The sequence below is a fragment of the Chlamydotis macqueenii genome, chromosome 2, assembly GCF_036417535.1.
Source record: "Chlamydotis macqueenii isolate bChlMac1 chromosome 2, bChlMac1.mat, whole genome shotgun sequence".
In the NCBI taxonomy this organism is placed as follows: Eukaryota; Metazoa; Chordata; class Aves; order Otidiformes; family Otididae; genus Chlamydotis; species Chlamydotis macqueenii.
In genome coordinates this window covers 150,456,976-150,483,591 of record NC_141557.1, presented here as the reverse complement: position 1 = coordinate 150,483,591, position 26,616 = coordinate 150,456,976, and the positions used below count along the sequence as shown (strand labels likewise).

The 26,616-nt window shown below is 40.4% G+C and overlaps 2 protein-coding genes across 2 annotated transcripts in view; one reads left to right on the top strand and one right to left on the bottom strand.

The window, feature by feature from the left end:
* SNTB1 (syntrophin beta 1) overlaps window positions 1–12,897 on the top strand; it is a 115,711-nt gene extending 102,814 nt beyond the window's left edge. The window contains exons 5-7 of the mRNA XM_086741213.1: window positions 6,659–6,855; window positions 8,626–8,816; window positions 10,114–12,897. Coding sequence (XP_086597339.1) covers window positions 6,659–6,855; window positions 8,626–8,816; window positions 10,114–10,206 — 481 coding nt within the window. The 3' untranslated portion in view covers window positions 10,207–12,897. The remainder of the gene's footprint in view (window positions 1–6,658; window positions 6,856–8,625; window positions 8,817–10,113) is intronic.
* Window positions 12,898–13,042: 145 nt separating this feature from the next.
* MTBP (MDM2 binding protein) overlaps window positions 13,043–26,616 on the bottom strand; it is a 32,546-nt gene continuing 18,972 nt past the window's right edge. The window contains exons 18-22 of the mRNA XM_086741215.1: window positions 23,431–23,697; window positions 21,930–22,176; window positions 20,706–20,819; window positions 18,976–19,041; window positions 13,043–17,502 (exon numbers count right to left, since the gene is read on the bottom strand). Coding sequence (XP_086597341.1) covers window positions 17,467–17,502; window positions 18,976–19,041; window positions 20,706–20,819; window positions 21,930–22,176; window positions 23,431–23,697 — 730 coding nt within the window. The 3' untranslated portion in view covers window positions 13,043–17,466. The remainder of the gene's footprint in view (window positions 17,503–18,975; window positions 19,042–20,705; window positions 20,820–21,929; window positions 22,177–23,430; window positions 23,698–26,616) is intronic.

Below are 26,616 nucleotides of genomic sequence, written 5' to 3'. Positions count from 1 at the left end.
CTTTGGTGGCCAGTTGGATGGGGTCCAGAGGCAGAAGTATTGAAAAAGCTGAGAGCTCGATCTCCTGAAGTTTCTATCTCAGTGTGCAGACCTGAGGGCTTGGCAGAAGCACTCAGATTTCCAGCCGCTCCTCCAGGCTGAAAAATGTGAAATTGTTGCCCTGAGTTGGATGTGCTGGTGTGGCAGTTCTGCACCAGTGGTTTGGGGCTTTTGGGGGCTTGCACCTATGATGGAAACACTTAATTTCTGCACAGCTTGTGTTCCTGCTCCAGGAAGTGAACTCCTGGCTTTTTTTTAGTTTAAAATGGTGAGCTTGGAAGACACATTCTTGAATCTAAGTTGGAAATAAGCATCTGCATTATTTCAAAGGTATCCATCAACACTAATTTAGAGAGAGCTTTCCCATGGTTGTCTTTATGCAGTGGAAACTGTCTGTGGTTCCTGATGTGAATCTTAATCACATTTCTCTGCCAGTGTGGTCAAAGGGCTTGAGAAAGAGCTGCTATTCCATTGTTTTGGCCTTGCTACAGGCCTCTATTGTACCATTTGCAATGAGTTCTCATTCAGAACGGCTGGTAGCACATGGCGAAAAGCAGTGGGTCTCTTACTACACTCTCATTAGTTAATTTTTGTTCTTGGTCTCTTAGTTCTTTCCCTAGATGAACTGAGGCTTTGCTGCTAAATCATTATATAAAAAAAAAAAAAAAAATGAACTCAGTGAATTACGCTGGTGGTTGTTTTGTCCCAGTCTACCTACCCGTGATGTTGCTTTCAGACTTCCTGGGAAGCTGGCTTCTGGCTCACCCTGTGTTACCATAGTGGGAGGCAAGAGCTGCAAGCTTTGCAGCTTGCAGCGTGCAGCGCTTCGTGGTGGTGAAGGTTGACAATTCCAGGTGACAATTCCCAATGAAAACTGGGTAAGGTGTTGGAGCCAGAGGCTGCATCCAGGTGTGTCACTAAGCCTTAGAGTTTGTGGATAGAGAGTGCCCCAGCAGAAGGTGATGCATCTCCTCCACACTGCTTTGAGGTGTCATTTGTGCATGGACCCAAATCCTCCTCTTTACGGTGACCAGAGATCCTGCAGCGGACCCTGCTCTTTCCTGCCCACAGGTTGCCACGTGTGAGAACAGCCTTTGGTGGGCATCACCAGCCTCCATCATCAGTGACCACCAATATACTGGATCAAACAATCTAAGTCCTCGTCTTGGAGGGTCTGTTAGTTAATCACTTTTGCTCAGGAGGTCAGATTTGATAGCAGACTGGTTTGCTTTGGAGGGGACAGTAATCTCCCTGTCCAATGAGATTCCCGTGTGAGTGGAGGATCATTGGTCTTCAGGCTGGAGGGGAATGAGAAGTTGCTCGGCACAAGGGTTAGGCTGCTGAAGGATCTTTATGGACTGGGAAAATGGTCTGTAAGAAAGATGGAATGCAGTTCAGAAAGGACAAGTGCAAAGTTCACTGCTGGGGAATAATCAACTGTGCTGGTTTGGGGTGGAAAATGAGCAACAATGGAAACATTCAAGGACAGGTTGGACAGGGCTCTGAGCAACCTGATTGAGTTGGAGATGTCCCTGCTCCTTGCAGGGGTGTTGGACTAGATGACCTTTAAAGGTCCCTTCCAACCCAAACCATTCTACAATTCTGTGATTCTATGACAAAGTAGTTGCTGTGCCAGAAAGCATCTGGGCAGTGTGGCGAAATTGCTTAAATATACGATGTTGTGTTTTTGAGAGGGGAAAATAAAGACAATAATCTTGGGTTATAGCGGAAGTGTTGCATGTTGGGCAGATGTAGTAATCATACCTCACTACATTAGCATTATGTAAAGCCTCAGGTGCTACACCACCTTCATGTGAGCCACTGCACTTCTAAAAAGATACCAGTTAACTGTGGAAGGTCTAGAAGAAAGCAATACCAATGTAAGACTTAGAAAACACTAGTACTAGGAGACAGAAGGAGGACAAGACAGCATGTTCTCCAGGTCCCTGCCGCATACAACAGGGCATAGTTGTCTGCATTGGTGTCAGGCAAAGTTCTGGGTGGGTTCTGGGGAAAAGTTGGTGTGTGGGCCAGGTACTGGATTAGATTATCTAGGAAAGGTGTACAATCCTCATCACTGGGGACTTTGAAGGACAGGTGACACTGTAACCCTCAGGAGTGTGTCGGCACAGTTAGCCCTGCTCTGGGAGAGGAGGTGCGCTGGGTGACCCGAGAACCATTCCTGCCCCGTCTCTGTGATTTCTTGCTAGTGTTGCTATGAATTTAACACTCAGCTAAAAAGACAGCAGATGTACTGAACTTGACATTCAGAATGGAGTCGCAATCTGAAAAATACGTGAATCCCCAAGGTGAGCAGATTATATAAATTGACAGATTCCCTAAATCATTACACCTACCGTTTTGGGTGATTTTGATTAAAACCCTGCAGGATTCTACTTTTATGATCTGTCACACTGAGTACAGTTATAACAAAAAAATAGACAGGGTTTGCTGTTGGTATTGACTGCAGTGTTCGTGCTCGGTCAGTGATCACCCTCCTCGTGATGGATTTTTTAATCCCATCTGTGCATTGATTAGTGCAATTTAGAACTTTTCACCTGGAAAGTTTGCAGACCACATGTTGTCATCTTGGCTGCTCCCATCTTTCAGATTTTTATGAGTCCTTGGGAAAACATTTTTGCTTAGCTAATGCATATTTGAAAAGCTGCTGAAACTGGAAAACTTCAGTGCCAGATATTGTACAGAGTCATGCTTAATCTACCCAAGACATAATGAGCACAGAAAATTGGAAAGTGGTAGAAGGATTACAATCTTCTTACAATATTTCAACTGCAGAATTTCAACATGCCCTTTCTGTTTATTGATAAGTTTGCCTTCAACCTATGGATGCTATTAAGACCTAAAAATATTTTCCAGTCAGTCTTTCTCAGCTTTGTGCAGAGTATAAGTAATAGCTCAAATAAAACTGAGATCAGGAGATTTAAGTTGTTCCTTTAACTCTCTGCACCAGGAGGCACAGCAGCTGGCTCGTAGCCCTGACTCCGAGGACCTTTTTGTCATAATCTGTTTCAGTGTTTCCTTATGCCTGAACAGCAGTGCCTCCCTCTAGCATGGGAATGGACTTAAGTAATTACATCTTAAATGTTTGCAATCAAATTGCTTTATCTATTGTAGCCAAATATGAAATGAAAAAAAAAGAAAAAGCAGCCCATGTTAGACTCAGGTAAGTTGCTTTCCTGTGAGGCTGCGGTCTGTAACTAGAAAGTATTAAAGCAGCTCGATAGTGAATGCCATGGAAAGTTGGGGAAGGAGTTTGGGCACCCACCAGTTGTCTGTGCAAGCAGAGAGAGGGGCAGGCAGGGAGCACTGGGGTCTCCGAGCCCCTCAGGGAAGGTGCACGAGGTGGCGTGCAAGTGGTGTAAGTTCTCCGCTCATCTTCCTGGGGCAGTGAGGGTGGTTGTTGCTCCCTCCGAGGCAAAGCTCAGATGAATGAGGGCCTGTGCAGAGGTTTCCAAAGAGTGCAGCCATTCCAGAGCAGGTTTCAAATGCTGAGTCAGGAGTAAGGAGTGGCTTCAACATAAGAAAGGTCAGATGATAGTGGCTTTCTACTGAGCAGAGCTGCATGACTGTTGATGCACTTGTATCACGGCCTCTTCCGAGATAAATCTCAAATGAGCAGCTGAACACTTGCTTTGAATGTCAGTGCTGGTTTCACTGTCCTTTTTGAAGAGGCTGTTAGAGTTTGCTCTTGTAGTAAGTGGTTGAAACTCTTTTCAAAGCATTAGGATGAGAAGCAGCTCCCTGTGAGTTTCAGTGCCAGCCCTTCACGTGGGGCTGTACCCATCTTGCTGTCACACATTTGAAAAGAGTAATGCCCAAGAGGTTCCCCAAAACAGAGGGAGACAAGGGAGAAATTAGAGAAGATGAGAAGTGTCTCCCTGGCTCTCTGGAGCATGCCAAGAGTTGCGTTGCACAGCTGCTGCCTGCTGTCTATGTGCTCTGCAAACGCGTTGTCCTGACCAACCTCCTCCTGCCCTCTTGCGGCTCTGGCTGCTCTGGGGAAGCCTCCTCGGGCCCCTGCACGCTCGCAGGCATCACAGAAACCTCCAGGGAGCCCAGGGACCTTCAGGGGCTGCAGGAGAATGAACATTACCAGAGTCGGCCCTGGGGTGCCTTTTCGGTGCTGGAGTGCAGCGTGCGCCACCCACGGACCCTCCTCTGCGGTCGAGCGACAGGAGGCGGGGGCGAGGGGAAGCCTTCTGTGAAGTTTCTGAGACTGTTCTTTCGCCTTTTAAGGTATTTTTGTGGTCTTTAGGATAAAACATCTTTTATGTAAATGAAACAACTCGTGTGAATGCAGCTTTACTAAAGTTTAGGAATCCTTTGACCTGTACCCAAATACATCACAACTGACAGCTGATGCAGAAATACGATCAAATGTTCCCCTGCGTATTTATCTAGTTCATGTTTAACTGCGTGATTTTCCAAAGTGTGATCTGCAATGTTATGATAGAAAATCATTTTTAAATAATGAGACTGAATTTTTAATAATGAGAGGATAATGTGATTGAGAAGGTAGGTAAGAAACAATGTTCATGGTGTATGTGTCCACATACCTTAATTGGTAAAGTACATCTTCATTCTGTCCAGCTGCTGAAAAACCGGCAATGCCAGTGCTACGGATAAAGCATGAAGACGTAGGGGAGCAGGGGATGGATTTGAAAGGAAATAAAACATTGGAACCATCTCTCTGTCACACATTCAGTATCACAAGTCTTTGAAAACAATTTTTAGCACAGCTGATGAGCACTGTGTAAAGGAGAAGGGATGATTCAGAGGAAGCTGGGATAGTTTCATTTTTAATGACAAACTTGATGTGAGTTTCCAGGCTGCTTTCCCGCAGCTGCCCCTTGCAGCAGCCGGCGGCGTGAGAGCAGTGGCCCCCCTGCGCCCGGGTGAGCTTGGGGACAGGCAGCAGCAGTCACTGGAGATTTCAGTTCCCAGTCTCCTGCCTTCGTTATCAAGATGCAGCTTCCCTGCAGAGTTTGCACCTCCTCACACCAAATTAAAGAATAAAAGTTTTTGGGCTATGTGTTTGCCCCTGTTGCCCCAACTGCAAAATCTGCCTGGGTGCAGTTAGGAGACCCTGAATATCAAAGCTGAGCAGGATGTTAACGCAGCCTCTCTGGAGGCAAAAAAAACGTTTGGGGAGGGTGGTGGTGCCTCCCTGAAGACACTTTCCTGCCCAGACACAGGGCATGGCAACTCTGCCTGGGATACTCTACCCCTTGCCCCCGCAGGACTTCCTGGGAATGCGAATTCAAGGCGAACGGTCAGACTTCTAAGAAGGTTACCATGAACCTGAGCTTGGACAAATCTTGCAAACCTTCTAGCAGGGTGTGAAAGAGAGGCACATCTGTTGAGCACAGTGCACACCCCAAATGTCAGCATGGCCTGCCAGGGAATTTCCCTGCGGTTACTGTTTCCACAACTGAAAAGCTAAAGTTGTGCTTTTTTTTTTTCCTTTCTGCTTTTTTTTTTTTCCCCCTATGAAAACATCTCTGTTTGATGGCATACATCTACAATATTAGCTAGCAGGCAACTATTCTTCAAGATGCAAAACGACAATTTGAGGGTTAATTAGCATTCAGTAGATGATTAATCTAATGTTTTGTGCTACAACACAAGTATTCTATTTTCTAGTCTCATATGAAGGATATTATTTGCCTGTAGAGAAGGAAACGGGAGACACAAGACAGGAATAAGTTTTTCAGAAGAATTTCCATGGTTTCACTTTGTGACTCCCTCAGAGGTTTAGTTCCTGGGTCTCAAAAAGTGACAGACTCCTCTGGATTATTATTTTTAGCTGAATCAGCATCATGTCCCTAAGCAAATTCTGTATTCGCTGCCCACACTTCTGCAAGAAAAAAACCCAGAAGGACAGTCTTAAAGAAGAATTGAGCTGTTGATTTTCTCACTGAAAAAGATTTCCTACAATTAGTGTTTCCCCAGATGAACAAACCTTTCCTGGTCATGGGAGATCAGCTGTTGGTTCCAACCAAAACAATGTTAATTGCAGCAAATGTGAGAGAATTTCAGATTACAAGTAGCTGCAGCATTTTGTGTTTTGCAGGTTCCTGCGGGAAAAGTAGGCACAAGACAGTCCTTTGGCATCTGTGTATTTTATAGAACTTCTTAATTTAACTGATTGCATTTATTGTTGAATTTGTCTGCAGATATTTAAGCTTTATGGCAACTACAGCCTGACAGTGAAAGTTGGATTTAGCCGTGACATCTGAGCCAGCGCTTGTGTCTGTGCACCAAACCCCATCACACCAGACCAGTTGGTGATTTCTCTCAGTTCCTCATCCAAAGGAGTGTTTTCTGCAATTTGTTAGGAATGTAGGGTCCTCTGGGACTTCCCCGTCATCACCTGTGTGTCTGGCTGGCTGCTTCAGGACTCACTGCTTTGAACCTTCATTCTGCGCGTCACTAGGAGCCACTTCAGGCTGACACACAGAGGAGATGCGAGTTTTCGTGCTCCCAACCATGTGTGTTTAAGAACGTACAGAGCAGAGCTGTGCTTAGGTGGGGATTTTGGCACAGTGCACTGTGTCAGCATTATAATTCCCTGATGTGCTTTCAAATCCAATTGCAGGTTGGTCCATTCTGGCCCGGGAAAAGGCTCACCGCAGTCCGGGGTGGATTTGTCTTTTGCAACTCGTACCGGTACAAGGCAAGGGATTGAAACCCATCTGTTCAGGACAGAGACTAGTCGAGACCTCTCACTGTGGACGAGGAGCATAGTGCAGGGCTGCCACAATTCTGCGGAGCTCATCACGGAAATCACCACATGTGAGTAACATCTGTGGCACCGCGTCTCCACACCTCCTCGTGACACTGGTGGGCAGTTTAAGCAACTTCTGCTAGAGGTGATGCATTTCAAAAAATGTGTATATTTAGGGTTCTATGTGTTTAAAATGCTGCCCCTTGCTTTCCCAGCCAGCCCTAGACAGTGTGCTATCTGCAGCCAGTACCATAAAATCAGGACGAAGTCACTATCATTCTCACTTTTGGTCTCGTTTTCGGCACATTGTTTCAGACACAAGTCTGTAGTCAGCCATACAGGGCCGTGTGTCACCGAGGAGTAATCGTCAGGAGTTTGACCAGAAATCCATAGAAAAGAGCATTTTGCTGAGACTCAGGAGACCCGTGAGAGCCTAATGGGAGTTTTTCCTGCAGTGGGAGGAGGCAGAGGAGGACCTGCATATCCACAAGCGTGAATTGGTCATTTATTTACCCAGCTCTGCACACTTGAGAAGAGCAAAAAAATATGGACTAGTCCAATAGCCACATTTTGATGGCTATTAATTTCCCTCCCTGAACATCAAGGTGTCACTTCTCAGCACTTCTGTACAGGCAAAATCAACTGGAATAAAAGTAATGAGCTGCAGCTGCTCTGGAGTGATGCCCCGTTCCGCGCGGTAGCTGCTGCCTGGGGTGGCTCTGGGGCTTTGAGGTTGTGCCTTTCTCTTGAGTGCCCCAGGATTTTGGAGTGCTTCCCCACTAGCCCTACAGTTGGCAGGGCTGTTCAAGTTGAACATTATCTCCACTCGTAGCCTAAAAACGTGAGCAAGAGCCAAGGCACATATCCGCTCTGTGGTAAAGAGCACCGTCAGGTACAGCCATGTGCCGCTGAGCACGAGGACACCTGCCCATCAGCTGCCAGGCCCCGTGCCTCACGGGGAGCTCAGGCTGCTTTGTGAGGGCCTCCAACGTGGAAACCAACCTGGGTGTTCAGTGGGAACCACCTGGAGGGCACGTCCATCTCCTCAGCCCAGTGATGTTGATGTTTTTTCCAAAAACAGGAGGAGGGCATCAGCCCCTTCTTTTATTGCCGTGCTTTTATCCCAGTGCCAAGGACCCTTCTTGGTAGAGTTGCTTACAGGAAAGTGGAGGAAAAGAGCATTTTTGATGTGAACACCTAAACTCTTCATTTTTTTATTTGGATCCTGGCCTACATTTCTAAGCTGAGGGGAAGATGCAGACTTTCTGCTGCAGTAGCTATTATATACAATTACCTGTGCCTTTTTTCAATTATCACGACACTAATGAGGCCTCAGGAGCGTCTTCATCTTTGTCAAAACTCTTTAGGGATACCCTTTACAGCTTCTAATTTTGTCGTGCATTGTGCACCGCGTTTATTGATTTTGGCTGTGTATGTCAGAGGTAAAAAGAGCAGCTGTGACCTTGTGAAGGAAATGCCAGCCTGAGCCTTCCTAAACTTCAGTAGGCTGGTTTTGTGTCAGCACATAGATGTATGCTGCAACATGAAGAACGCAGCGAATGACTGAAGGGACTGACATCAGTTCAGTTACCGTCGAGCACAGTTTTAGTCGTGTATTTGCACCATAACTTACAAACCTTGCTTGGCCCTTGGGCAACAAAATGGCTTCTGCTGTTTTTCCAAAGCTGCAGGTTTACAGTAAGAGCATGATTAGCCCACTTTTAGGAAAGGTTCGTTTCTGCAAGATAGTGTTGAGATCAAATGTAAAATGCAGATATCTGCAGATAAATGGAATTTGTTACTTTTAAGAACATTATGGACGAAATTTTCTTCTGCAGCTTGCACATATAAAAGCCAGGAGTGCCGTCTGACCATCCATTACGAACGTGGATTCTCTCTTACAACTGAACCGCAAGATGGTGCCTTCTCTAAGACAATTGCACAATATCCCTACGAAAAACTGAAAATGTCCTCAGATGACGGGATAAGGATGCTTTATTTAGACTTCGGAGGAAAGGATGGAGAAATTGTAAGTACTGCCTTAGCAGAGGGATGCACGTTGCCATCTCTTTGGTGCTCTTTCAGGCTGTGGGGGTGGAGAAGCACTAATAGCAGCTGCCTAGTACAGGTTCCAATAGCAGTATTTAGACACCATGCGTTCTAGTACAGCATGACGCTCTGGCTTTAGAATGAGATAAACTAAAAAGAGAGATAAAATGGTAAACCCATGCAAAGAGGGATGAAAGTTTTCTTATATTTAAGAGTAAATTGTTCTCTACATAGCCAGATTTTAGAATTTTTATATGTATCCCTTTAACTTTTTAAATAATTGCAGGTGGAAAAACTTAAGAATGAGATATTATTAATTTCAACATACACATAGGGTTTTATGTTCTGACAACAAGCTATGTTTTAGACATTTTTTGAACATCTAGTTGCTGAAAAAGATTGAGGACTACAGATGCAGATGTAGTGCAAACTGTTTGCTTAGGCCTCTAAGTTAGCTGTCACGATGTCTAAAAATAGGTGCTTAATTCCTACAAGCAGTTTATATACTATGAATTATGCATATAAACATGGTCTTTCCTGTCAAACTTTTCCAGCAGTTCTTGAGCACATAGGGTGCTTAATTCTTCACATCACCTTTGATAACACGTACTCTGTGAATCGCTTATTGTCGGGCTCCCAAAAGGGAGTTTGTTACTAGCTGTCAGTAATGTTGATGCATGACTGGTGGAAAGGCAAAGGTGGTTTGTTTTGATGTGAACCTACTATTGAACCTGCTGTCCAGACTGACAAGTCTGTCATGCTTAGCAAGCACGCAGTGAGATCATCTGAACTGTGACTGTGGGAAAAAAGTCTCAGTTCAGTCTCACTGCCAGCTCTGTGAACAGAGGAGCAACTGTGCGGCATCAGCTGAAGGTGCAATATCCTGGCTATACCAATGGCAGATGCATTAGGTTTGGGTCACAGCAGTCCCAGCACCGTCCCTGGTCAGAAAGAGCCTGAAAAGGTGGAGGGGTTGAACCTCTTGGAGAACTGCTTGCAGCATCTGACTCAGCTTTCTGCTGCTTACCAAGGGAGATGCAAGCCCAGAGGCACCAGGATCTCATCTGCTCTCAAGATGCTTCTTTCTTACTTCTAGTAACCTAAATATTTGCAGCTGTATGCAAAGGAAAGACAATATGTTGTAATAAAGGATTGTTATTAATAGAAATCTGTTTTAAATACCAGTCAGCAGTTAATCAAGTACTCCATAAATGATTGCTTATTTGAGCTGTAATCTAATCTAATAATCTCAACTTGATTTCTTTCTGTACTTCCAGCAACTGGACCTTCATTCCTGCCCAAAACCAGTTGTGTTCATCATTCATTCCTTCCTGTCGGCAAAGATTACAAGGCTCGGCTTGGTGGCATAAGTGGGATACATCTATTTCTTCAAAGAGAGATGGAAAAACCACGCTCATCTGAAGTACAGTCAACAGCAGCAACCCGTACCAGCTAGCAGCATACACCAGCTTGGGGTTCAGTACCAGGCCTTGGCCATTTTATAGTCTTCCAAGGTCCAGGTTTCATTTTGATCAACTAAAGAAGTGGCATGACAAGGAAAACAGTGGATTTCATTGTAAATAATGGGATTGGAAAATCCCATCTCAGACAGTAAAAGCGTGTAGTACCATACATGTAAATGTTTCAGAATCATCAATTGTGCCTATTTCAATGTCCTTGTTTATATAGAATAAGTAAAGGGCTAAGCAGACAAGAGCGGTGTTGGTTGTGATGCAAGCTCAAGGTTGTTTGAGTAGAAGTTCTCCAAACAAGATTGTCCCACCACCCAAAATTAAAGTATTTTTTTCATTGTTAACCTGTGCACCACTTTTTGGGGCGCCATCAGAACCTGTTGTTTGAATACCCAGCAGAGCAGGCAAATATGCACCTCTGAGTCAGGCGCTCCAAAGCAATACAGCTGTGCTCAGTGAACAGCTGGAGGGTCCCTGCTGAGGGGCACTTTCAAATTAAATGATAAAGACATCTTGTGTACATTCCTAGTGATGGACCCAAAGCAAGATGAGCTATAGCGATGTATTGAGAGCCGGCTGTCAGTGGGGCATAGGTAGGAGCATCCTTTGTTAATGAACACACAGGATGTATTTTTATACTGACTTCCCAGAATGGCTTAAGGAGTTTCAGCTAGCCAGTACCCTCGCGCAGGTACAAGTCACCTGAACCCATGTTGAAGCATGACCTAAGCTTCTACCAGCACATTTCCACGGCAGTTTTCCAACAGAAAGCTGTGCTGAGCTTCCTGTCCTCCTACCCCTCCTGGGTCATCCCCTCAGCTCTGCCAAGGCTGATTGTGTGGTCTTGATAGAAGAACAAATGTGAGGAAGACTTTATTTTTTTGAGAGTTTTCTAGATTAGATGAGAAAAGTTATTCAAGCAGCACCACAACAGTGAGGATACGCAGCAGGGCAGGAACACGAGCTGCACTGCCAGAAAAGCCTTAATGTGGAAGGGACTGCTCCTACGAGCATGACTTGGCAAGGCCAGATTTAGTCTTTTCTGCTGAAGCCTAAGATGTTCACCTCCATACCATACCTTACTAGTTCCTGTCTTGCACGACGACTTACTGTTTTAAGTCAAAATATGTGACTCACTGAGTTTTGGCCTTGTTATAGTTGCGTTGAGCACAAAGTGGGCAGCAGGCAGGAATGCTGACGCTCACTGCAAGAGATCATACACACAGCCTGCACCTGGAACTACTGCACTGGCTCAGTAGGGTTGGGTGGGAACAGAAAAAAGCAGAACAGGGATGGCATTTATGCTGCTCTTACTTTGTAAACAGAACTCCGTCATATAGGGGTGGATTTTTGTTTGCTTTTAGAGCTTTGCCCTAAATTCACACTTTGAAGGACAGGAACTGTACAGGAAGTAATAAATCCCAGGTTTGTAGAAGTTTGCTTGTCATACTACAACACTTCTTTTATTCTTGAGAAAGCACACAAGTTTCAACTTAATGGGAGTTGACTGGCAGAGAGGAAAATTAAAAACACAGTTTTGTTCCATGTTGTTCTTAAGCTGTCTTGAGAGCATAAGTAATGCTGTTTATTCGCAGTTTAGGAATTAGTTTATGGTAATTTCCATAGGTTTCTATCTTAATCATCAAAGCTAATTAAAAATTAAGATGATGGGCTAAATTTGCAAATACAGAAAATAATCATTGAAGAACAACAGCTAAATTGCCCTTTGGAAGAGCAGCCCCACTCCCAGCACCTCCCACCAGTCAAAAGCAAGCCTGGGAGGGGATTCACCCAGCTGTGAACTTTGGTTTTACTGTCATGGTACTTGGACTTAAAAATTAATTCCTCATGTAAATTCCCAAGGTAAGAGATGACAGGTTACACAACTTACCAATAATTTCCAAATGGACATTTCTCGACCACTGCCGTTTACATAACTTTTTGTGGCAGTTTTGTGGGTCTCCTTTAGCTCGGAAGCTTCTCAGAAGCTGAAAGCAGTCGGTACGCTGGGGGACTGGATCTTTGAGCATGAACTCACATCACATTGTCAAGTAAAACATTGTGTGAAGTTTTTAAAAAGCGATTCAGGAGACTTTTATTGCTGTTCCAAAGTATAACTTAAAAATTTGGATGCAAGCTCCTATAAAAGTTCCAGAGGTTAAAGTGAAAACTTTCATACTGTGGGGTAGGTTAAATAGATATATAAACTATACTGCACTATTTCCTTATTCCTTTAACACTTACAAATCACTGGAATGTTACACTTAACACGTATGTGCATTGTAAATATTACCAATTCCTGTATTCGTACCAACGATTAAATGACACAATATGTAATCTAAGGTGCTCAGTACTATATGAAGTATAAGTGAATAACTAAACAATTTGCAAATAAAATTCATATTATATATATTTATAGAAAAAATAATGATAATTACAGATGCTATTTCTTCATTTTCAGATTTTGGACTGATTCATATTTGGATGGGATAGACAAATGAAATATGGACCTACTCCACATTTATAAGAGTATAGTGAATATTTATATTTTAGAGGAAAAGAATATATTTAATAAAGTCATTTATTGGATTTTTGTGAGGTGAGCTTACTTTGTACCCAAACAAGCTCTTTCAAAATCTGCATTTTCGTTTTGGGCTCAGGAAACTACATTTTAACCCTCAGTCATTCTGTAAGAATTCAGTTACTTGAGAGAACTATTCATTGTATTGACAGAATGACTTTTAAAAATTTAAAATTTAAAAAAAATATTAATGTACTGTCGACGGCGCATCGGTGCTTTCTATCAAGTAAGCTCTGTGTTCATGTGATCGTGCTGTTGATGACAGGCTGAAAGCATAAGTATGCAGCATTTTTTTTTGCTGCTGGCATTTACTGAAAGGCCACAGGGATGTTCTGGGCAAGGTCATTCCAACTCACCTGCTGAAGTTACAGTGCTTTCTCTGTCGCTTACATTTAACTGGGCAGTTACAGAAGTCATAAAAAAACCAGAACAGAAACTTCTGCTCAAGCTTCCGCATTCAAGGAGTGAGGCAAACATGTGCCTTGCTTCTTAGCTCTTATAAACGGTTATGGAAAAAAAGATTGTTCTCTTTCCTTGTACTTTAATTCTTAACTTACTGGCTCAAATAGAAAAGCTAACTGCAGGATTTTAGATTTGTTCTTTCAGTCTTACCCCAGGTATGGCAGACCAGCCTCATGGAAATCCTAAAAAGGAGTATTCTAGAGTTTCACCCTTTTCACAAAATACTGACTGTAAATTGAGCGGTCTGGCCAGAAAGTCTGCATAGCAGCTTCACCATTAGAAAGACCTGGATACATACTGGAACATACAAGATACTGGAAAAACGGGATATAAGGTGTTTGTTAAATAATTTTTTAAATAAAATAAAGCTGATCTGATTGATCAGGGAAGCATACTGGTGTTTCCTAAGAGTCCTGCTCTTTAAGTGGAACTAGCATCTCTCTTAAGGTAGGTACTTTATAAATCAGAACACAACTCTTTGGGCACTACCAAGTGGATCCCTACCATGAACATCATTAGAATTGGCCTTTGCCAAATAATGAAACGTGTGTTTTCTCTTTCTGAGGAAAGTAAGTATTCCTTCTTCCCACAGGAGATGGGAGCACGCTCCATCCAGCTCTTTGCATTCAGAAGCACAGGTGATTTAAAGTGGAGGCTGATCTGATTTCCGTCTGCAAAGAGACTTCTCGGTGTCCTCTTACCCATGTTTAAGAGTTCATTAGAGCTTCTCTAGTTTCAGTGGCAACAGAATTAAGAGTCTAAACAAACACACTCCAGATCGTTATACTATAATTGATTTGCAAGTTTATCTTATTTTTCATGAGTCAAACTGGCAGGTTTATAACTAGCTCTTTACTGGGGCTATTTATTAGATATATAGGCACACACTATTATTATAGTATAACAGTGTATACGTATTACTATGTATATACAGTATTACTATATATACTACTACTAGAAAGTAATTAGGATTGTATCTAAAATGGAAACTTTTGAATTCAATGGTGACTTTACGATTTTAAAGAGTAATCAATAGTATACTAGCAAAATTTCAAGAAACTCTCAGCCTGCTTGATGTAAGTGAACCCCAAGATTACCCAGGGCAAAAGTTTAATTTAAAAGCTTTAGGGGAAAAACATTAAATATTTAACTAACAAAGATTATAATCTTTTGTGAACATAGGATTAGCTTTTCAGTTTGTTTTCTTCATCAGAATTTCTGTGCTTGTGTAAATCATTAGAAAACAATTCCCAAGGGATAACTGGAAAGTCTGTGGATTTTGGAGAAGCATTTGTACCCCAGTTAAGTTCTGTGGTAGCCCAATGATACTCATCATGCAATTCCTGCAATATTGAAGTAATCACATCACCAAGTGATCGCAACCACATCAGTGTTGGCTTACCCCAGTCTCGTATAAGCATATAGCATGGATTATGGGTAGACCATATGGTGAATATGACTTATGTGCTGATTTGCAAAAACATGAAAGCAAACACCCAAACCTTCTACAGTAAAGTATGCATAGGGCACACTGGATTTGGGGTTCACCAGCCACAAAGAAGAAAACAACTTGAAGTTCAGAGGCAAAAAGAGTGACATGATGTTCTGTATCACGTAGGTTACAACACATTAGCTGAGCTGTGGGAACTCTTAGCGTGAGGTTTTTGCGCTACAACAACAGATGTAAGATAATTTTGTTTAGCACTGTTAGGTCAAATTATTTTGCATGTTTTTTGTAGGTTAAGAGTATGCACAAAGACAGTTATCACAGCACAGATGGGGCACAGTGTTACTAAGCCGTGATAATAAACTAGCTATCACTTTTACCCTAAAAAAATCCAACATAATAACGAAATACAAATGAGACATGGGCAGCACTGTATTAGTTCAGCACTAGGAATCATGCAAACAAACAATATATCAAAATGCTTATGCTTCCCTAACTGCTTTTCTGCTGATTATTCCACGCTATTCTTTGAGTCTACAGAATTAATTAAAGCAATAACCATTGAGTTCTGCTTGCTCGTGAAGGCAGATAGTATCTAAATCCAGGGCTCACTATGGACACCATAGAGAGGTAAGGGAGGAATGAGAAATAATAAAAAATAATTTTAAAAAGCAACTTTTTATAGAAGCCCTTCTACAGATACATGCGGATAGATTTTCATCAAGAAAGCCAGGTAAAGAGTATTAATTACTTTCCTGAAAGGGATTTGCTTTGCTCATGGCAGCTAGTCTCAAGTATTTCAGGAAATACAGTTTCTGTACTTCTGTTTATCAACTTATGCATAATTTATTAACTATGAAGTTTTTGTAATTACAAGTATATAAAACCTTTCTAAATTAAGTAGGAAATACAGCTTTCAGTGGCTGCTTTAGTATTTGGACAAAAGTATCAGCATTCAGGCTGAAGATATGAGATTATAATTTACGGATTTTCTCTATTTGGAAGCAGAGACTTTCTTTATTCAATATTAGATTAATGTCTTGATTAAGTTTTGTCTTCTGTTTTGAATGCAAAGAAATGTGAGCCGTATATAGTAATTAATATATCAGAGCAACTTAATGCATGCACTTATTAAATAATTATTTAAATATCTACCTTCACTGCATTTCTATTTCATCAAATGAGTAAAACCTGGATGCTATGGATGTGTGTCATTTTGCAGACAAATGTAATCCCGCCCCGAAGTAGCCTGTCCTGGGCCAAGACCCACATTGTAGTCACTAGAGTCTACTGTCGCAGTGAAACAGCCACACAGCTTTCCTACCGCTGCTCTGTGCAGTTAAAACAAGTACAGACCCACATACAAAAGGTCTTGTAGAGTTCACGAGAACAATGGACATTGCAACAAAGGAACAGAAGAGTTAAATACAACATCCTGTTAAACATGAAAAACCTCCTTGGGGCTTGGCTCTACACAAAATAGAATTAAGCAAAGAATAATGTCACAAAATCAGGAAGGCCGTTTAGAGAATGAATAGATTTTACAGTATTAAGTCTAACCTACACATGGTTTGGTTCAATTACTTTTTCCATAATATTAAATTTCATTTATATTAGTATTGCTTAATCCATTTTCCTTCCAGGAGAATACAGCAAACTATAGCACTGCATCTCTATCAATTTCAATAATGTTAGTTTATCTGGTGAATAGAAAATCCTTACATTGAAAGCTGTAAAATATATTTGTTTTGGTAAGAACTTCTCATCTCAACATAATAGTAACTTTACAGGCCAGGTACATGCCTGAGACTTAGGCAAAATGAGACTGAATTCCATATTCTACTATGCTTGCAACTCAGGTAGAAATGCTTTCCAATACATTTCATCACAGTACGTCAGCTCTTTCACAGCTCACCATCATCATTACTGCTGTCGTTTTGATTTTCTCCTCCCCCGTAAAAAGAAATCACAGAACTCTGTTATGAATTGTTTCTGAGGAGTATTGCAAAGAGTACACGTTACATTATACCAGAAATTCAGCTTGTAAAACAAGGATCTTTTCTTTAATGAGACCTTGCATCAAGTTTCAAAAGATGTGCTTTTTTTTTTCTTTGTACTACAACACAGAGATATTTGTGACTCGAATTCGAATTATATGCTTTCATCTGCAGAATAGGAACTCGTCTTAACTACTCTACAAAATGTCAGTGATCAGCCCTGTAAGCAGGTGTTCATACAATAGCAAGCAGTAATAAATAGAATAGAGGTCTTCACACAAAAAGGTAAAACAAAGTAGTTTTGTTATTAAAATTAAATCTGGGGGGTTTTTTATTCACATAAAAACCAAATACATTGGTTTAAAAACATACAAAGCTTTATCAAACTGAGATATCTATACTCCTTTTAACAGTGAAACATAATAAATATGCATATAAAATAAAACCTTTTTTCATTTGAATTTTTAAAAATATTAAAACTTTCAGTATAAAAAGCTTTAAAAAATGCTACTGTGCTTGAGATTTAAATCTATATCATTACACTGACCAAAGTCCTTCCGGTGTGTAGGTATGTGTGGGCATACGTTAGGCAGGGTAACGCTTTTCTTACAGTCGAAGTGCTAGGTCTCCGCAGTTTCTGCGAAGGTGTGACCAGCATCCACGCAGTACCTCTACTTGCCAGTCTTCTCCAAAACCCATTCAATCACCTGGGAAAAGAAATGAGAAAACAAATGATTTACATAACTCCAGTTCCTGAAAGCAACTTAAGAATAGCTCATACGCTTTATCAATTATTTCTTTATCACCACATGTGGTGTTTACTGAACAAGATTTAAAAGTAACCCTTTAAAAGAAGAAAGAGTTGTTAATAAACTGAGAAGATACGGTGTTACCCAAGAATTGTATTTAATTTTAGAGAATGACTTGTCTTTAGAAAATGGCATTTTTAGATCCCCAGAATTAAGCTACTTGACCCCGCTCTCCCCATGTACCAGCAACAAGGTGCACACACAATGCTGAACAGCTGGTGTTTCCAGCACAAAAAAATTCCTAACGCCATAGAAGAAAGAATAATACAATTTGTACACGGCTGTTTACCAAACAGAGCAGTTGTTCAGACCACTGATTACGCCTGGGCAATTATATTATTTATAAGGTGTTTCAAAGCGTTCTCTAGCACAGGAAGAGGTGGCCAGCTTAAGAGATCCCCAATTTTAATGACTCTTTTGCCAACAGCAAGCATACATAAAACTACCAACTGGCCTCCCCAGACAAAAATGGTGGTGAGCAGCACAATATCCCAGTTCAACTCCAAACATCAAAACCCACGGAGTTTTTGAGACCTTATGGTCTGTAGGAAGCAATTCACAAGGCAACACGCTACAGAACACAGTAAATACCGCTCATAGAGTAAATTCTGTGGGGATCTAGCCATTTTCCTTAGGAGTCTGGGTTTTTTAATTTAACTACTCCAGTCCAAATCCTTCCATTTGACGATTATATTTAAAATATGCATGATACTTTTTATTTAATTTTTAAATCTTGGATTGACTTCAGCATGTTTTTCAGAATTTAAAGGAGAGTTATTGAATTCCTGGAGGACAGGAGTATTTACTCCTGTCATTTGCTCTTTGCTACTGTTCACGTTAAGTCCCACCTTACACACTAATAACTCATCTGATATCCCTTGTGCTTACAGTTATTCCCAAACTGAAAAACACTGATTTTCATTGCTTCTTTTAAGAAATTTATTTCCTTTTATAGATCTCTTTATTGCTTCCTAACCTTTGAAAAGAAATGTTATTTCCTTCAACACAAGGAAAAAAATTCCCTAATGATCCAGGCTTCTCTCAAATGAAGAAAATCTAATCTTTCCCTTTTCTTCCAGTGATGTGGAAACATTTATTGCCTTCATTTCCATTTCTCACTGCGGCACATCACATTGGCAGCTATAACTAGAATACCATCTAAAACCTGAACATATGCAAATGGAAATTTTGCCGTGGGACTACTGACTGAGAGAACGTTTTTGTGAGATCAGAGAGTGAAAGGGGATCCACAGCCAAAGTAGCACACCTCTTCATCTCTTAAAGCTGTGGACTGAACCATCCTTCAGGCAAGCTATCACACATACATTTAGCCTTGGCTAGCCAGAGGAACAAATAAACAAAAGGTCTTACCTGTTTAGCATTGTTATTTGCTGTTTTCTTCATCTCATCAAGAAGTCCTCTAGAAGTTTTAAGATCCTAAACAGGAAACACAATATCCAGAGGGGGTGTTACCCGTTTATCACCTTCTTCAGAACCACAGAATAATTATTTGACTTTGCTTTTTTTTAAAGAAAAAGAAATAATCTAAATCCATTCCAATGGACTGCAGCTTTCCCTACAGCAGTCCAAACCTAGTACTCAAGTGTGTGACTGAATCACTTTTCCTAACCTTCTGCGCATTCCAGAAATGTTTTTTTTTTCTTAAGTGATATTCAAATTTCTTACAGTCTTGATTGAAATATTTTTTCTATATACACATAGAAATCAACTGTGCACTTAGATTCAATACAGAGTTCTGGCAAAGAACAGAGAAGAGAACATGGAGAAAGAAAATCAGTGCAAGAAAGGAAAAACCTGGAACGGTTTCGTCTGTTTTGCGGTCCAATTAGCCTAACTTAATTCACTCTATTTAAACAAAGCAACCACACAACTTTGCCTAAAGAGAAAGGAAAACTAAGAAAATGTATTTACTACTTGTCTCCAAAGGAAAATGTTACCTATGACATCATGCTTCTGAAGCATGCAGCACAGAAAAGGATTCAAAGGGCTCCTACAGACTCGGGGCTGCAAGACAGTTCAGGAGAACAAAATCCTGCTATGCTCTCTAGATGAGCCTTCTGAAGGACAGGATCACTGCAGTACCCTTCCTTTTGCTCTTCTACTTGGAATAGAACCATAAACCCATCTGATTTGCCCTACTCACTCATCCGTACATGCAGCTCTCTCTGATCTCGGATTGGAAGATCTTCCTTCAGGGCATATTTTAGGGAGATTTTGGGAGTGCTTACAGAATGACTGCGCAACTATGTTCTAATTATTTAAGACGCTGGTGCTCATCAGCAAGATGTTCTAATTGTCTGTGTAAGCATTCAGCCTTCTTCAGCTGCAACTTCATTCAGCTTAAATCACCTTTACTGCAGTTGACTAAACAGTTAGTTCACAAATAGCGGTAGGCTAAACACACGCAAATGAACAGAAGCAGCAGCTCAGCTTACGAGCAGTAGCTTTTAAACACCCTGTACTGTGATTTAACTCGATTTTGTGCCAAGACTAAGTAACATGCGCTCAAGCATTGACTCACAAAGTCTCCTAGGTATTGTGGAAAGAATTCTCATCCCCTCCTAAAAATGAGGTCAATGCAATTTTATATGGTGCTGCCAAGACAGTATGTGTTAGACAGTCCTGCATGTTTACAGTGCGTTTACAAGGATTTCTGTGAGCATGTCAGGGACTAGAATTTCTGAGTCAGTTGTGTAAGCTACCTAGTGAGCAAACAGCCTTAGGACAAGGCAGAAGCAGAGCTGTCACAGTTACAGCCAGGAGACAGCTACAAGAGCTAAGGAAGCACTATAGTACAAGCACGACCTTACCTAACAGATTGCTGCTTCAATATGTTACCTCGCATAGAAGATTACTGCATTATAAGGTTTAAAACCAAATAAACAACCACCAAAATATACTGTAAAACTGGCTTCTGCATTTGACAACAAGTCCAAAGGTTTATCCAGACACTCAAACACACCACTAGGAAGTACTAGCTTAATCAAGTCTGAATATTCCACAGTCCATCTCAAGTTTTATTCAGGAATGGATTCACTTAACTCAGAACAACCAACCATAAGAGCATGTCTTCTAGTTACCTTTAAGTAGAACTTGGATATCTCAAATAGACGCTGGCTGCATGATGCGAAGCACTTGTGATCCTCTGCAATTCCATGTTTTTGAAGAGTCTTAGCAACCACTTCCTTCAGCATCTTGGAAACAATAGAAACATACTCAAAAGTTCATCCCAATTATTAGCATGAAAAATTGTCCAAGGGAATGAAAAAAAAGAACATCTGATCTTTTTTGATCTTTAATCCATTGGCCAAATGCCATCAATACACTGACCAAATCTTAACAATCTATTTCCATTTTCTTCATCTCAAAAATTAAGGAAAAGCTTACAATTCAAAGCAATGTAATGGATCAGTGAATATTCACATGGAGCTTGGAAGACAGAAGAAAATTGGTAATGGTTTGGGTTTTCTCTTCTCCAAAATACTGTGTGTGTACATATATAAATACATATAAAAATATAACTTTTCTTTATATTGATATTCCCTTGTTTGACACATCCATATTAAAAAATAATTTTAAAATTCAGACACTGTAGTCAGATTGAAAAGTTTACTCTGACATTCTTTGTATCAGATATGTTTAAAATTTGCTGTAGGTCTGAATGAGTCACACCAATTTACACTTACTTAGGTCATCCCAACTTGCATTGGACAGTACAACATCAACATGCAGTGTCCTCTCTAGCACCCTGGGATTAATTTAAAATTAAGTATCACCAAACCAAAACCAGTTTTGTGTATTTTAAAAGAGACATTCCTAATATATACAGCTATTAATTAAACATTATTGCACCAAAGTATTTAAATGTTATCTCAATTAATGGACTCGTACAACTACTGGTATATCTTTTTATTCTCAGAATAGTCTGTTCTTCCATAATGGCTTTGACCCTTCCAGCACAGGTATTTCTTTGGTGCCTTTCAGTTTTATGCTGATTTTCTACATTTCATAATTCCTATTCATTGATATCCATTCTCATCTTTGTAATTCCTAGTTGTTATCTCTCTCAGCCTTAACTCTCTGGGCTGATATCATACTCCTTACATACTTCTTCGTTCTACGCTTCTGCAGCGCTGTTCTCAGTGCCTTCAGGATTCACTTAGACAAGTGAACAGGATGAAATTTAATAATAACAAATAGAAATGAAGACAGGTAACTTTGAGGTAGAAAATAAAAAGAATCAAGTCACATGGAAAGAAGTTAAGCAGACGGTTTTTCATGAAGCAAATAACATAAACCTTTACCCTTGTATGTTTCTGAGATCTTGATTCCTTAGCTGGCTTTGAAGTGTCAGATTCAGTTGCACTTATGCGACTTGCTGAGCCAGCCTTAGTGGTTACTTTGTGGGGCTGACCAGGCTGTTTCAATGGCATTGAAGCTAAAGAAACTGATTTTTCAGAGCGCTTCCTCATTACAGCAACTGTACAGTGACTCTCACTACTTCCGCTTGCCTGAGAGAGGAGGGAATCTGTACTCTCAGATTTGGTAAGCCTGGAAAGAAAAAAAAAAAAAAAACCAAACAGACAAAAAGAACTTTTAGATTTTGTACTGACTCTTGGTGCCTTCACTTTTGCTATAGAGGCTGCTGCTAAGAGTATAAAATACTGTACATTCTTGCAAATACCATCTGATAACAGCACACGATTTTATTATGTAACTTCTTTTGTATTAGAAGAATATTTTACTGACTGATTTGGTCTCTGATACGTAGATCCATTGCACCTCTGATTAAAAAAATCTAGAAATGAACTGAAGAAACAAGATAACTACGAAGAGAAACTCTTTGGAAGAAGGAGTAGTTTTGCATACGGACCCTTTGTCTAGATAGCTAGGAAGAGCTGAGTTTGCTGGCCTCCAGTCTCAGGATACTTCCTGAAACTATCTAATTTCTTTTGACCCTACAGGAATGTCACAACTCATCCTTAACTATGGGAAGCTGGGCGTTGAAATTCTACGGTAACATTGTAATACTTGATCCTTCAACCGTAAAAGCGTTTGTAATTCTGAAACTCTAATTTATGAAGTGCTAAGTACAATCACATCTTCTTTTCTAACTATTCAGTAAGTGTCAAAAGATAGGGATATTCCTAAAACCATACCTCTGTTAAAGGCTTACTCTGACTAGGTTGCAAAGGGTATCAAACTGTAGAGAAGGAAGAAGTGAAGTACTACAGTAAAAAGTGAATTCAGAAGTAGTGTTACATGGACATTAATTTTTTATTGACGCAAAGAGTTTGCATCTTCAGAGGGAGGACAAGGTACATAGGGAAGTCTTAAAAACTAGACTTCCAGAAAAGACTTTAATAAACAGGCTGACAATAAGCTTGAATTTTGGTAGGTCATCTTACACCAGCAGTTCTTCCGATCAGGAAGTCAATTACTCTGCTTGTACAGTGCTTGGCTCTCTAAACCTTTAGTTGTTTATTTGTACCGCAACAGCACTGACAGTTTTGGTCCCAGATTAGGCTGTCATCTTTTCAAAGGCACTCGAGACTTTGCAATACACAACCCCAAATATTTTATTAAATAAAAGGTGTCTGTGCTGCATGGTTTTGATTAATCTAATGCTATCAGTGAGAGAACATACTTGAGGGAAAAAACAAACCTACAGAAAAGGATGAAACGACTAGAACATTTGTCTAGATAGCTTCACTAAAAACATTTCTGAGATGAAAGAAAAGATGGATTTCACAGGAGACTACTGAAATATTCTGTGCTAAAGATTTATTTTATTCAGTGCATTACCTTTTCTTGGGATAAAAGCAATCCAAGTCTTTTGATCTGCGTTTTAGCCTTGATGCCTCTGTTTTGAATTCGCTTTGCAAAGACTCTCCATCAGGGACACTTCCAGGCTCTGACAAGACTGCAGGAGAAGGGAGAGGGCTCAGGACAACTGGCACAGGGCAGCACTCTTTGGTGCAAGTAGTTTGAGTTTCATAGCGAATAAGACGAGTTTGAAGTTCAGCATATACCACATCTCTCTCTAAGGCTCTTCTGTTATCTAGACAATATCTAAAATTGAAATTGGTGAGAAATCTGTGAGAATGTCTCTGCTTTATTACAATCAGGAAAGAAACAAAACTTACTTTTGACTGTCATATAATCTCCAAAACTTTTTTTGTTCTGAAAGACACCTTAAAACAGCCCAGTAAATTAAATATAGCTAAATCCATCAGGCCTATGTTAAGCCTAACTCCAATGAATAAGCTGAATCATATAGTACTTGTAAGTCTTTACCCTGTGGTCTTATAAATAAGATTTCCATGGACATTAGTAGATTTTTTTTCCCTTGAACAATAAGTGATGGGTTAGGATGCTGAAAATGGATTTGTTTTCTCCTAGAAGTCAGCCCTGTGTTACATTTATATGATCAGTCTTTCTATTTTAGATTTTACTAGTTTTCATATTCAGCCCGTATTTAACAGATGTTACCGCTGTTAACATGCTAACCAGTGTGACAATCCAATAAAACAGCGATGGGGATAGCTCTGAACCCAAATACATCATGAACCCAGCACACCATAATGGATACAGGATCTTCAGACCTCACACCTTGCAAGCATCCACCCAAACTTTGAGACCCAGAAAATATGAGGTTATTACAGACAAAATTACGCACTCTGATATCATAATATGATTATACAATACACCTCCGTTTCTTCCTCGTAGAATGCAGCTTTCCTAGTCGGAAAAAACTAACCAAACCAACCAAACAACCCAAAATTTCTTCAGTGGATGTGCTATGAGAGAATCATATAGGAAACGTCTGAAGAAAACATCCTTAAGTACAATATACATAATTTGCAAGTTACAAGTGCTTCAGGAATCCTAAAATGGAATGATACTGACATAATTTTAGGAAGAGTCAGGTTGTTCCAAAAACTAGGTTGCTGTGTGATTGTATTAATTGAGGGTAACTATGAGGAGGACAGGGCATGGTAAGCGTTTTAAATGCTATTTACTGTAGATTTTTTGCTAACTGCACTCTTTGGAAATGCAACCTTTAGCTTTGTGTGAGATAAGCACTGCTATATGAGAGAGTCACATTTTTTAAACACTAAAAATACAGAAGTGTCACTGAACAAGCACAAGCTTCCCAGCTTCCTATTGATTACAAAGAATAAGAGGTTTAATCAACCAAATCAAAAGAAGAAACTGTATTAAATATGGTGGAGCTGAAAGAGAACAAATGAAGAGTGCTCAGTGAAACATACTCATGAGATTACAACAATACAAAATGCATCTCAACTGACTTTTCTCTTGTGTAAACGATTGCAAGAGACCAATGTTTCATCACCCAGTAACTTACATTACCTCTACTGCAGGGAAAGACAACAGTATCATCCAATATTATCCCATCCTTTTCTTAACAAGCATTCTGAACAATGTAGCATTCTCTCAGCCCACCCTCCAAACTATTTAGCAATGCTTTCTACTCTGAGGAAGTCTAGACATATTCGTTACTTTTATCTCTTAACACAAAGTCACATTAAATTGCTATATCTGATTTTTACACTTTCTTCAGAGTATTTTCATATTCAGGGAGAAATTCACTTTTCTAATAACGGACTGGTGAATCCATTTCTATGGCTGACTAAGACTTTCCACTAGAATAAATTCATTATGTGATAAGAGTAAGTTCTCTTAACTTACAAATTTCAAGGTATTTAATTTTCCTTATTTATATTCTCAGTCCCCTGTGTAATCACATCCCCTACAAAGATAAAAACATTTTTAGCTTTAGAAGTTAAATTGCCATTTTACTCTGCTTTAACAGCAATTACTTTCTCTTTGCAACACAGGATTTAAGCATTCGGCACAGGTTCATTACACCAGAAATTTGATTTAATCATAATTGCTACTCCTGTTTTTGTTGACAAAACTTCACTTCCAAATATAAATACAGCAGCTAAGCAGATGGAAACTGCAATCACAACTGTACGGTACAAAATACATCTGCTCCAAAAGACTATATGATACTCTTGCTACAATATACTCTGGTTGTACAGCTGTAGGTTCCTCCCTTTCACACCGGTTTCTACCATCTCGCTCTACTGCTTCCCTCCCTTATTGCTAGCATATTCCCCTTGTAATATTAATACAGCAAGGCCTCCCTCCTCTCCACAGTAATATCCAGGCCTCCCTGTGGTCTCTACCCATCATATTTTGCTATGAGAAGAGGCAGCACAAGTTGCACTGTGCCCAATTTGAATCCCCACACAGAGTGCCTGCTCAGGTCAGGCAGGTGAGCAAGCTACCACATACAAACAACGGCCAAGTGCCTTCTCCCCATACCTGGGGGAACAAATTTTCATTTCTCCTGTCTACCTAGTTGCTTCTCTGTGGGTTTTGTTATAAATCTAAAAAGGCTAACAGGCTCATGAGTTACCACTTAGAAAAAGAGACAAAATAGATAGCTGAACAGGTAGAATGACTGCTTCATTGCCCTACAGAACGTGGCTAAAATTACCAGATATTAAACACAGGCTTAACCAAACTATTTGTGCAGTTGATAAGAAAAAAATACCAGCAGTATCATTAGTCACATTCCGATAATCTGAAAATGCGATTTTAGGAGGCGGCAGAAATTTGCATGAAGACAGAATTGCATACGTTTGGTATCCACTGCATTTCTTAATACATACTAAGTTAAGAGCCTGTCTACATGCAAGAGTTATGCTGAATTATCTAGTCTAGCGTTTGTATATCCTTTTCCTATATTTTTCTAAACAATTTTTATACAGCTACGTTATATGATGTTTGCCCATCCGAGGTTTTGAGAAATAACTAACGTTGGCTGTCTGGGACTAAACACAGTCCTAACCATATCGATCCTTCCAAAGATTCTTACCACTAACAGTTGCCTGCTGGTGGTGTTTCCAGGTTACCTGAACATACAGGTAGCTTCACAGCAGATCTCATAAATCTCAT